General features: G+C 44.2%; 1 protein-coding gene across 4 annotated transcripts in view; it reads left to right on the forward strand.

Annotated features, from left to right (window-relative positions):
• The first annotated feature begins 888 nt into the window (after positions 1-888).
• The window catches only part of LOC143981667 (leukocyte cysteine proteinase inhibitor 1-like), a 40,025-nt gene continuing 27,445 nt past the window's right edge, over positions 889-13,468 (forward strand). For 2 of the 4 annotated variants that reach the window (XM_077479666.1, XM_077479665.1), the window contains exons 1-3: positions 914-1,021; positions 3,977-4,138; positions 5,642-5,749. In XM_077479666.1, coding sequence (XP_077335792.1) covers positions 929-1,021; positions 3,977-4,138; positions 5,642-5,749 — 363 coding nt within the window. In that variant the 5' untranslated portion in view covers positions 914-928. Of the gene's footprint in view, positions 1,022-3,976; positions 4,139-5,641; positions 5,750-13,468 lie in introns of all 4 variants that reach the window. The other 2 variants (XM_077479668.1, XM_077479667.1) reach the window with 1 other exon arrangement.

Consider the following 13,468-nt stretch of genomic DNA (forward strand, 5'->3'; position numbering starts at 1 on the left):
GTGATCAGTGAGGAGAATGTTCCTTACATTGGTGATCAGTGGGAAGAATGTTCCTTACATTGGTGATCAGTGGGGAGAATGTTCCTTACATTGGTGATCAGTGGGAAGAATGTTCCTTACATTGGTGATCAGTGGGAAGAATGTTCCTTACATTGGTGATCAGTGGGGAGAATGTTCCTTACATTGGTGATCAGTGGGGAGAATGTTCCTTACATTTGTGATCAGTGGGGAGAATGACTAATCAGCTCACCTCGCTGTCACTCTGCTCTCTCCTTCTATGTGTATGCCCCATGTTACTTCATGAGCAGCACAACTGATTGGTTCCATGTGCCACTTCTCCCTCTCAACATCTGAGCTCTGTTGTATCGGGTTTACAAGATGCTGACTCCAAGTAAAATGCTGTCACTTAAACTGCTCGTATATAAAAAAAAATATCCATTTTTATATCACGGCTTCATTGTTTGTTTTAACCATGAAAAGGCCAAACCAATGTACAAGGTTGTAGGGTGGATGTGGATTCACCTGAATGGTCGCTAAGTGATAAAATGTGATGGGGGGATTACATTTTTGCTGCATCATGTGTACAGCCCTGAGCACCTGTGTGGTTTTCTTCAGGTGGGCAGTCGGGGTAAGGGGGGAGGGGGGTGGTAAAACCAGAGACCTGTGTGCCACCCTCAAATTTACCTCCAGGATTCCGCAGGCTGCTTGTACCATTCCACTGATTTAGTGGGGGGTATAAAAAATAATGATCTCAGCACAGACTTTTGTTGCAGCAATCACAGGATTTTTGTGCCGTGCCATGTCCAAAGTCCAGTGTCAGTTTTCTCCTGAGAATGTCACACCCCTCTCCCTGTGGAATGGTACAGTCCTCATGTATATAAGTCCAGGTATTGGCTGATCTACTCAGTCTGCTGAGAACTTTGCAAAAATGAGTGACGTTGGGAAGAGTGAGCGTCCGATACCTGGGGGATGGACTGATTCCAGGCCATCTGGTCCAGAAGATCAAGCTATACTTGACAAGGTAAGTAGTTGGGGGGTCCAATCCTAAGGGCTCATTACCACCAATCAGCTCGTTCAGTTGAGTTTTAATAATGAATTTTAGAAGCTGATTGGCTGCCATGCACAACTGCTCCAGTTTTGATAAAATCCCTCTTTATGTATTTTGCATAATGCTTTATTTTGCATGTAACTTCTATACCTTCCTGTGTTTGCTGTTCCATATTTCCGATAATGTATTAAATAAACAAATGTGTAGAGGGACATCTCTATCTATACGGCAATCGCTCTGCCTTCCTGATGGTAAAATATCAATTGAAAAGACCACATTGGGACAGATCGGCACCCTAGAGCTGGCCACACAGCTTACAATCTGATTGTATATTGTATCTCCGTTGAACCCCGTCCATTCATATTGTATTCAGTTTGGCTCTACACGATTTTCAGTTGGCTAAAAGTACAATCATGTTGTATTATGTGTGTGTGTGTGTCAGATTCAGAGCGGCTCACTGTGAACAATGGGCGGGTGGGTATGTAGCCGACCTGAGCGGCATTGAAGCACAATGGATGTTCCCACAAAGCAGTGATGTGAAAGTGACCCTAAAATGGTATTAAACCAAAAATATGTATTACTGTATATTGCAGCCAATCCTTGGGTATGGTGGCCGCATTAGTTTTTGTTTTGTAAGCTGTTGGCCAGTAAGTGACAGGGGTGCTTACAAGGGTCATCTTTTATTCCTTTTTGTGTAAAATCTTTATTCCAAAAGAAAAACGGTTGCTGGAAACTGTCATCTGGAGCTCAGCTTCAATCTGTTAGTCAATTCCATCTAAAGCCAGCCATCGATCCTTGGTACGGTCCCAACTGAACCAACCAAGATTCCATCCATTTGTGGGCAGGCTGGTTGTGCTGAAGATGATCCATCAATTAACTTCATTGCAACCAGCCTGTCTGATCTTCTTTTTTTTTTTTTTTGTTCCCTGTGATCACTGCCGGCAGCGATCACTGTGTTCTGCCGGTGGGGAAGGTTCTCTGCGGGCAGAACATATTAGCACTACGAGAGAGATTCTGCCATCAACACGGATTGTATCGATGGGAGAAATTGGCCATTTATCTTTCCTTCCATGCTGACTTTTGATAACTTACCTGTCCCAGGATCCAGCGATGTCGGCAGCAGATGACGAGCAATCTCGTCTCTCGGCTGCCCCCGCCGCCATCCTCTGTAAACACAGTTTAAGTTGGTACCGATATAGACAACATTATCGTTATAATACTCTATATAGGATTTCCACATCACCCTACTAAAGCCAGGTGATGGGTAGCTCGCTGTGACTTTGACACAGATGTGTTTCACAGGTCCCTGCCCGCTTCTTCAGGAAGAGAACTACAGCCAAGCTCTAAAATGGGAAACTTGGTTATCAATTGTAGTACTGTAACTGTTATACGGAGTATATATATCACTTCAATTAAGTACTCTACGTACCTCAAAATATACTAAATCAAACCTAATGATCACCCTAAGACCTAAGATCTTTACCAAAGATAGGCACAAACTTTTATATAGAAATAAAAAAAAAAAAAACACAGGATGGTCCTTGTCTTAGTTTTATCTCAGACTATATAAGAAACAATCAAAGGAGATAGAAAGAGTAATATGCGAACATTGGCCTATTCTCCTGAAGGAGGATGTTTTGAACAATATTTTGCTGTCTCATCCAAAGTTTATTTACAGGAAAATAATGCTATACCTGGAAAACTTGTAAAGAATATCAGATCTGCCAAAAAAAGTCAAGATGTTTGGAGATTTGGAAGGTTTCTTCAGATGCAATAAATGCAAGGCATGTAAACACACAAAGGAAAGTAGAAGGGAAAAATAATAATAATTTGACCTCATTTGCTGATGGTAAACATCATAAAATGAAATGTTTGATCACGTGTGACTCCACACATGTGGTATACGTACTGGAGTGTCCATGTAGAAAACAGTACGTGGGTAGGACCACCAGAGAACTAAAGACAAGGATCAATGAACATGTCGGCAATATAGTGAAAGGATTTGAAAACCATAGCGTGTCACGACACTTCAAATTGAAGCACAAAGGTGACCCTAGGCAGCTTCTATTTTATGGGATCGATAGAATTTTAATTGCTTTTTAACAAATTTTTAAATATAGATCATTTTTGGAAATGAACCTCTTAGGCCGCGTACACACGAGAGGATTGTCCGCCCAACTAAGTCTGTCAGACAATCCGACAGACAGTCCGTCCTACTTTTGAATGAACGGACTTGACCACACACGATGAACAGACAGTCTGCTGAAAGCTTGCGCGATGATGTGTACAGCACGTACGACGGGACTAGAAATACGACGTCCAATACACTGCAATGCAACCTTCGGCCGTGTAAATCCTTTCTGAGCATGCGCCATACTTGGTCCGTCCAACTTGCCTACTCACGAGCGGACTGTCCGCTGAAACCAAGTTTGGACGGACAATATTACGGAAATTCCGAAAGACTTAGTCCGCCAGACTGTCCGCTGAAAAAGTCCGCTGAAGCCCACACACGAGCGGATTGTCCGCTGAAACACGTTTCAGCGGACCAAGTCTGTCAGACAGTCCGCCCGTGTGTACGCGGCCTTAGTAGTTTGAAGTAGACAGAGAATGGTCTCATCCTTCAGAGTTACCCTTTTGGTCTAGAGTTACCCTTTTATAGTTGATGATTGGCCCTTTAAAAACATTCCCAGTGAGCGTGTGATATTACTTTACAATAGTCGGTCACGGTGTGGTGTAGGAATAAAAATAACGATAAAACTGTGTCATGCTATTGGTTAGGGTCTATAATAATATATAACAGATGGCTTAGTTGTTAGGCTTTCTTAATGTTGGTACATGTTCACTGCTGAGGGTTGCTCAACAACTTGTGGGTGGCTGGCCCATACATAAAATGGCGTGTATGGCTTCAGACGTTCTGCCACCCGGTAGGACGCCCATATAACGCAACGCATAGGGCGGGGTCAGGATGTTGAAGCAGACACTCTGTCCAGGATTTTACTCGCAGCTCGCATACGAACCTCAGTGGCTGGAGACGGTTTGGATATATTACTATGCCAAAACTCCATAGTGTCGGGTCTGACACTGAAAAGTGTGAGTGTATCTTTTAATGTTTTAAATAAATCTTTTTATAAATGGCATCACCCTATTGGAGCTTCCTTCTTCCTTCCCTTATACATATGGATATCATGACATGATTTACTGGAGAGGACCTGGTGCACTTGCTAACAAACATCTCTGATTTAAGCATTGATCGCAAAAAGGAGGAGCTGCTGGTTTATAATTTGACCAGCTATTGGATCTGGTGAGTCAGTTTGGTACGGCTGGTGGAGGATCACATTCGGGTGTTATTGTCACAGTTTTCATCAATGTACAAGTTTCACTGCATGATATTGTTGTGGATTGATATTTGAAGAATCATCTTTTATATACAATTTTTATATTGTTTCATAGTAAAGTTGAATAAATCACCAGTCCATCCTGAGTGTCTACAATTGTACCTGTACATCACACACTCACATTGGTCCCTACCCTCAAGGAGCCCACAATCCAAGGTCCCCATTCGTATACAAGGGCCAATTTTGGACAGAAGCCAATTAACCTACCTGCATGTCTTTGGAATGTGGGAGGAAACCGGAGTACCTGGAGGAAACCCACGCAGGCACAGGAAGAACATGCAAACTCCAGGCAGGTAGTGTCGTGGTTGGGATTCAAACCAGTGACCCTTCTTACTGCTAGGTGAGAGTGCTAACCACTACACCACTGTGTCACCCATCTCTTATAATATATATATATTTTTTAAACACATCTTTTATGGACTTCATTCTTCACACATTTCTTTTAAATTTTATATATGGTTTATTCACAAGCACTTTAATGTTTTGCATGTACAGTAAAACCTTGGACTGCGAGCATAATTAGTTTCAGAAACATGCTTGTAATCCAAAGCACTTGTATATCAAAGTGAATTTCCCCATAAGAAAATAATGGAAACTCGGATGATTCCTTCAACAACCATTTATTCATAGGTCCTTCAGTTTATAGTCCATATAATAAGATTATAGCAATATGACCAGGTTGTATGACCATAAAATGTCCATCCACAAATGGAAGCCTCCACAAGGGGATTAGAGGCAAAATCCAGCAGGAGCCACAGAGTAAGAGAGGGCGCCTCTAAGTGTAGCAATATGTTGCTAATTGTTGTATCTTCATTAAATGTAACCATATTGTTACACTTAGAGGCGCCTCTCTTCTCTTTTATACTCAGTTGTGACATGACGCTATTTGTATATCAAGACGTCGCTTGTATATCAAGTCAAAATTTATAAAACAATTTTGCTTGTCTTGCAAAACACTCTCATACCAAGTTACTCTCAAACCAAGGTTTTACTTTACATGAATTATGTCACTAGAAGTTATATGATGAATTGGTTATAGATCATATATGTGTGTATACATTTTCTCACTATAGGATATAATTGCAGTGACTATCTGATTAGTCTGATCCTCTGCAGAAATTATTGTATTACAGTTGTTACTGAGTGCGGGTCTAGATTTGAGTCTCTCCAAACCTGATACAGTTTTTCTTGCTTTCAGGTAAAAGAAGAGTTTCAGAGGCGTATAGACTCGCTCTTGCCTATCAGCAAGTTTCTGGCACTCCTTGTCCGTACTCAGATTGTTGGCGGCACAAAATACCTTTTCTTGGTAAGGCTTTGGGTTCTAAGCAATATTGACAGCTTGGGGTGTTCCTATAATGATAAGCGCATTATGTGTGGTAGCTACACGGTAAAGGAACCTAAGGCATGATAACCATGGAGTGGATCAGCTGTAGGAAGCAGGAATGGGATTATTATACATTTATATAGCTTTGACATATTCTGCAGTTCTGTAAAAAGAATACTGAACCAGTCACATCAGTCTATGCACCAAAGGAGCTTACATTGTAATATCTTCCCCACAGTCACATACTATTATTATTATTATAATACATTTATATAGCTCTGACATATACTGCAGTGCTGTACAGAGAACACTGAGCCAGTCACATCAGTCATCAGGTTGTGCTGTTCTGCAATGTGTTGCTGGCTCACGAAGGCCTACACCATGTGCTCAAGCTGCAATCCAGGGCTTGTCCCTATGCAAGGGGAGTGCTTACCAGCATTTCAGGATAGAGTGGTGAATAGACTTCACCGTATTACTAAGGAGGAACAGAAGCTTAATGTCCTGAAAGCAGATGGAGAGTGCCTGTGTAAGTACCAGCCAGAGGGTGGTACTTGCTAGAGCAACGGTAACAGTATGGATGGAGGGTAAGTAAGTGGCTTTACATGGTGGCTCCAATACTACTCCTGTCTCAGGATCTGCCATGACTGAGTCAGTATCTGCCCCACTCCCTCCCCAGCAGCCTGGGTCATCTCAGGAGGAGGTTGAGGAAAATGGTGGATTGCTGCAGGCCATTACAGAAATGGAATCTCCATTGAGTGGCAGGAAATTTTGTTTTTTCACTGACTCGTCAGATGAAGATGAGGAGGAGGATGTCATGCCTCAGCCAGTAAGGGAGAAAGTTGTGGGAAAATTTTCATTTGTGAAGTCTGATCAGTGCTGCAGTGTCTGCAAATGGCGGACATGCTGTTTCAGTTCAGGAAAATGCTGGTGAAGGAGTGCTTGTTGAGAATCTCTGTGTATAGATGCCTTTCCTATGATTACTGCTACAGACAAAGAGACTGCATCTGTCAATGAATTCTTGCAATTGGCAAGGAAAGCAGGAGGAGATGGTGGGAATCCAGACAAAGATGTTCCTGCTGGCTGTTAGATCAAGGAGCAGGAGTCCCACATGAACACCAAGACTGCAGAGCCAAAGTGCCGCATGGATGCTAAAACAGCTGGTGTTTTTTCTAAGCAGAAGACTTTACCTAATAAAAGGACTGTTGGTAATTGTGGTACTTCTGGGACTATGGTGAGTGGGACTGCTGTGCTGGAGGGGAGAAGGGGGGATCAGATGGTGGGTAAATTGCCAAACCTGATTTCAAAGGTTCCTATGCACCCAGTTAATATTTCTATGCAACCAGTTAATGTGTCATCTGTCCCAGTTGGGAACTATGCTAAGGCTGTGTCGGGACAAAGTCATGCTGCTGGTGGAAGGGAACCAGTTGTGGGACTTTCACCTAACACACCTTCTTCCATTAAACGCAGGAACGTGGTACCGCTCAGGTAGGTGGAATACCTCCTCCTTCCTATCAGGAGGGTGGTTGTGAATAGAATCCAAGTCATCGGATTTAAAGTGAAGGATATTTATGCTCTCATCAGTCCGGCAGGTTCCTATGAATATGATTTATCATTTGTGCTTCCAGAATCACTGGATCTGTTTTGGGAGCGATATGAGCATGTGTATAGGGGCCAGCCGGACTGCAAGGGGCTTGTCCCCAAAGTTATCTTATGACAACCTTTGATTATAGAAACATGAGAAGGAAGTTGGGACTTTGTGTGACGCAAATGGTGATTAGACAAGGTAATACATACATGGTGACTTAATGAGTTTATTAAAATAAGGAGGGTATAGAATTGCACTCAGTATGGAAGAAATTAAAGGGCACCACATATATGTAAAAGTTGATTAAAGTACAGTTCATGAACACATAAAATCAGAGAATACAAATACATAATCCAAATAATTCATGTATTTACAACCTTAAAAACGAAAATGGCAGCCCATTCCAGTAGCAATCTATGGAGTGATTACTCCGCGTAAGGAAACAAGTAATTAAAAAAATGAGGAATAAATTCAGTGATGATTGACTAAAAAAAGGTGCATGCTGGCAGAGCTCAACGCGTTTCATGTGAAGACACTTCACCGGGAGTGAATGCATCCATTAGTCTGTAATATTTATATATATATATATATATATATATATAGTAAGAACGCCAGCAAAGAAAGAGGAAAGAATATTGCAGTCTGATTACTTACATAGGACTGACTGGAAAACTGGAGTATGTGGTACTGCACCTAATGAGGAAATGCTAGGATAGTCATCTGTCAAGGGAGCTGAGGAGGCTATACCACGCAAGGGGGGAACGCCCAGACATAGGGTCCCCAAGTAGTTGGATTCTCCATATGGTGTGTATGGTAACACAGAGTAGGGCTCCAAAGGAGTCTATGAAAAAGGGAGGGTTATACTATGAAGAACTCTCATGGAGTAGGGATGGTGTTAAACAAGTAAGGGCCAGAAAAGTGGCGAGGGGAAAATTAGAAAATGGTGAAGGGAGATAAGGGTATACCAGAGAGAACCATAACCAGATGGACAGATCAAGGGGTGAAAAGTGTATATGGCAATCATATAAGCCAAAGTGAAAAAGAGAACAACTGAAAATTGTGCACAGCAAGAAAAAGTGCGCTGGGCATGATGGAAGAAGAGAAGCGTCCCTCTCCGGCAGCAGAGCTGTCCATGATGGTGCCAGAAAGCTCCAGCTATGTATCAGCCATAATGTGGAAAGGCACACACGTTATGATGTCAGGTTGACACCCGGTGTGAAGCGGCAAGCGTGACGCCAATGTGCAGCGAGCAATCCCACCTGCTCCCCCACCCCCTAGCATGAGGAGGGGAGAGGGAGGGTGCCAGGTACGCATCGCAGCTCCCTAGTAACAGGCGGCACCACTGATGCAGAACACACGCAGCTGCAAAATCAACAAGGAGTTCCCCTTCCCCCCTTTCTATGCATATTCATTAGGGATGGAGGCACCTGGCCATCACGGATGGCCCTGCTGCCCAGAGAGGGATTCCTCTCTTCCTCCATTATGCCCAGCGTGATGATGGAGGCTATCTGCAGGTGAACTGGATGCCCTGAGCGTGCTCTCTTGATCATGACTTTATTTGCCCCTTTGGTTACGCAACACTTTCTATCCAAAATTTCATCTGATACATTTTCACATGAGGTATTTATCTTGTTACATTTGGCACTTTTTCTTGCTGTGCACAATTTTCAGGTGTGTGTGTGTGTGTATATATAGTATGTATATATTGTTTTATATATTTGACCGCCATACACTTTTCACCTCTTAATCTATCCCTCTGGTTATGGTTCTCTCTGGTATAACCTTATCTCCTTTTAACCACTTTCAAATTTTCCCCTCACCAGCTCTCCTCCCCTTACTTGCTTCACACCATCCCTACTCCATAAGAGTTCTCAGTATAACCCCCCCTTTTTTCACAGACTCCTTTGGATCCCTACACTGTGTTACCACACACATTATATTGAGAATACAAGTTCTTGGGGACCCTGTGTCTGCACCTATTGTTTCTCCTAGTGTAGTGGAGGGTGCTGGACCAGCGTTTATGGTTGTGCCAATACCTCCTTCTCAGTGTGGCAGAAGTGCTGTGGTTCGAGGTCAGCAGACAGAGGGGTTGAGTGAGTGATGGATCGGATGATGGGGGAGGGAGAGGTGGGAAGGGGAAGGGAACGGAAGTGGCTGGTGCAGAATGCAAGGTGAATGATGTGGAAGTCAAGATGAAAAATGTGGAAGTTGGGGTGAATGATGTGGGGGGAGGGGTTAATGGGGGGGGGTTTGGCTGAGAATGTCCTGGGGAGCAGGGGGGAGGGGGTTCTTCCATTGGGATTGTTGAATGAGAATATGGAATGGTTGGAGGCTAAAAGAAAAATAGGGTGAAATGAAGGGTGGAAGTTCTTCTGGTGATGAGTCAGTGATTTCTATGGAGGAGGAATCACAAGGGACATTGAAGTGTGTAGGGTCTCCAGGTAGGGAGGGAGGTAAGCAGGCTAAGAAACGTATACCTCAATCATCTTGATGGCAGTTCCCACTCCACTGAAGATGGCGACCATTAATGCCACCAGCATAAAATCAGTAAGTGCTCTTAATGTGGCCTTATTTTTACTCAGCAGGTTTGATGCTGATATTTTCTTTTTGCAAGAGACCTGGTTGTCTAGTTTGGCTGATATTCATCTGGCAAAGGAGTGGAGGCACAGCTCCTCTTTCTGGCCCCTTGTGGCCGAGCCTTACACTGGAGTTACAGTACTTTTTCCGGCATGGTAACCTGTATTATTGAGGTATAAATGGGGAGATGCATGGTCTTTGACGTCTCCATGGGGGGGGCAGGACCTGCGCCTGATCAACATCTATGGGCCCCAGACAAAGTGGGACGCTAAATGCCTCTTCATGAAGATCAATCCCTTTCTTTTTACAGCCTGACAAGTTTTCTTTGGTGATTTCAACACCGTTACTAGGACCAAGGACAGAGAGAGTACCAGAGCAAGGCTGGACTGTGACGGCTTCTTCTTGAACAAAATAGCTAGAGAGGCAAGTCTGGTTGATGTGCACATTCATTGCTGCCCAGATGACACGGGATTCACTTTTCAGCGAGGTAGTAGTCAGAGTAGAATAGATAGTTGTTTGTTTTTTTCGCCTGGGCCAGATGGATTGACAGCCAAGTTTTATAAGCACTTTAACGTTACCCTGACCCCATATTTGGTGGAGATTTTTAATGGCTGTCTGAGAGAGGGTTCGCTCACTCCCTCCATGCGACAATCTGCAGTGATTATTCTGTCAAAGGGTAAGGATTCTTCGAGAATTGAGAATTGGCAGCCCATTAGCCTTCTCAATGTTGATAGGAAAATACTGGCAAAAATAATTTTCTGGAGTTTATTGTCTGTAGCGGGCAATCTATTTTCCAGCCACCAGCACTGTTCGGTTCAGGGTATAAGCACTTTTTCAGCAGTGTTAACTGTCCAGGAGACCTTAGCCCTTGTACACACAGTCGGAGAATCAGTCGGAATGAGTCTTATTGGACCGCGTCGTCAGATAATCCGACTGTGTGGTATGCATCGGACTGATTCCGTCCGAATCTCCGTCCGAATCTCCGTCTGATCCAAATTTCCAACATGTTGGAAAGATTTCCCGACCAACTGGGCCGGACGGACCTAATCCGATCATGTGTAGAGCATTTTCATCGGACCAAGTGCCATGCATGCTCACATTCAAATTCCGACACGGAAGTGATCGTTCAGGTAAAACTCCCGCTCGTAAGCGATATAGCACATTCGTCACGCTGCAATGTTAAAAAAGCATTCATCAAGTGCATTCTCTTGATCTTAAACAATGCTGCAAGAACGAACTTCTTTTGATGCTCATAGTCACACACACTTCTTCCGAACGGATTTCATTACTCTTTTTTAACCATTTCAGCAATACAATTTTAGTTTAAGTCACACCTACACAATATTTGTTATTTTTTTTATTTATTTTTTGGATGTTTTTTTTGGGGGGGGGGGATTCCCTAAAAAACTCCTTTAACTGGTTGCCGACCGCCGGCCGTCAAATGACGGCCAGGCGGCGCACCTATTGTGGCGGGAGGACGTCATATGACATTCTCCCGTTTAAACAGGGAATGTGCGCGATCGTGCGCACGCATCCCTGTTTCTTCGGGGGCGGCGTGTCACGGAGACACCGCTCACCACCGAAGGGGGTGAACAGCCATTCGTTATGGCTGTTTACCACGTGATCGGCCGTGATGAAGTCACGGCCGATCACAGATGGTCACACCCCGAACGTGCACGGCGCATGTGCGCGATCGCGAGCGCACTGCGCGTGCACGTCGGTGGCGGCGTGTTCCCCGGGAACACTGCTCGTCACCGACGCTGGTAAACAGCCATTGGCCAGCTGTTTACCCACGTGATCGGCTGTGATCCTTTCACAGCCGATCACGAAAATGTAAACAAACCGTGCTATTGGGATGTTACCGGGTTCTCCTCCTCACACACCGATCGTGTGTGAGGAGGAGATTGCGGTAACATCTCGTTACCGCATACAGTGTACACCAATCACACTGATTGCCCCCCCCAATAAAGAGGACCTGTCACCACCCCTCATAGTACCTGTCAATCACAGTCCATCAGAGTACCTGTCACAGTCCATCAGAGTATTTGAGTACCTGTCCCAGCCCATCAGAGTACCCGAGTACCTGTCCCAGCCCATCAGAGTACCCGAGTACCTGTCCCAGCCCATCAGATTACCCGAGTACCTGTCACAGTTTGTCAGAGTACCCGAGTACCTGTCCCAGCCCATCTGAGTACCCGAGTACCTGTCCCGGCCCATCTGAGTACCCGAGTACTTGTCCCGGCCCATCTGAGTACCTGTCCCGGGCCCATCTGAGTACCCGAGTACCTGTCCCGGCCCATCTGAGTACCCAAGTACCTGTCCCACCCCATCTGAGTAACCGAGTACCTGTCACAGTCCATCAGGGTACCCGAGTACCTGTCACAGTCCATCTGTGTACCCGAGTACCTGTCACAGTCCATCTGTGTACCCGAGTACCTGTCACAGTCCATCTGAGTACCCGAGTACCTGTCAAAGTTCATCTGAGTACCCGAGTACCTGTCACAGTCCATATGAGTACCTGTCACCGCCCTTCAGAGTACCCAAATACCAGTCACCAAACCATCAGAGTACCTGTCACCAGGCCATCAGAGTACCTGAGTACCTGTCACCAGGCCATCAGAGTACCTGAGTACTTGTCACCAGGCCATCAGAGTACCCGAGTACCTGTCACCAGGCCATCAGAGTACCCGAGTACCTATCTCCAGCCCATCAGAATACCCGAGTACCTATCTGCAGCCCATGTCTCATAGAATATACGTTGGGGTGTTTGCTTTCCAAAATGGGGTCATTTTGTGGGTAATTTCACTGTCCTGGTGGTCCAGGACCTTCAAAAGTGTGATGGGTAGGAATGAAATGAGATGTGTCATTTATGCTCCTAGAACGCCTGAACGTACTACTTCAATGTTCGGCCTCTCTATGTGGCCAGGCTGTGTAAAAGTCCTACACATGTGGTATCGCCATACTCGGGAGGAGTAGCAGAATGTATTTTGGGGTGTAATTTTTGCTATATACATGCTATGTGTTAGAAATATCTTATAAATTGACAATTTTGTGTAAAAAAAAAATGTGTTTTAATTTTTTTCCACATATTCCAAAAACTTCTGGAAAAAAATGAACCGTTCAAAAGACTCATTATGCCTCACAGATTATACGTTGGGGTGTTTGCTTTCCAAAATGGGGTAATTTTATGGGAAATTCCATTGTCCTGGTACTCCAGGGCCTTCAACAGTGTAATAGGTGGTTGAGAAACGAGATGCGTAATTTTTGCTCGTAGAACGTCTGAAGGTACTACATCAATGTTAGTGCTCTGTATGTGGCCAGGCTGTGTAAAAGTCTCACACATGTGGTATCACCGTACTCGGGAAGAGTAGCAGAATGTATTTTGGGGTGTAATTTTTGCTATATACATGCTATGTGTTAGAAATATCTTATAAATTGACAATTTTGTGTAAAAAAAAAATGTGTTTTAATTTTTTTCCACATATTCCAAAAACTTCTGGAAAAAAATTAACCATTCAAAAGACTCATTATGCCTCACA

Source organism: Lithobates pipiens, unplaced genomic scaffold (genome assembly GCF_037356315.1).
Source record: "Lithobates pipiens isolate NorthernLeopardFrog02 unplaced genomic scaffold, aLitPip1_a1.2 Scaffold_16, whole genome shotgun sequence".
Classification (NCBI taxonomy): Eukaryota; Metazoa; Chordata; class Amphibia; order Anura; family Ranidae; genus Lithobates; species Lithobates pipiens.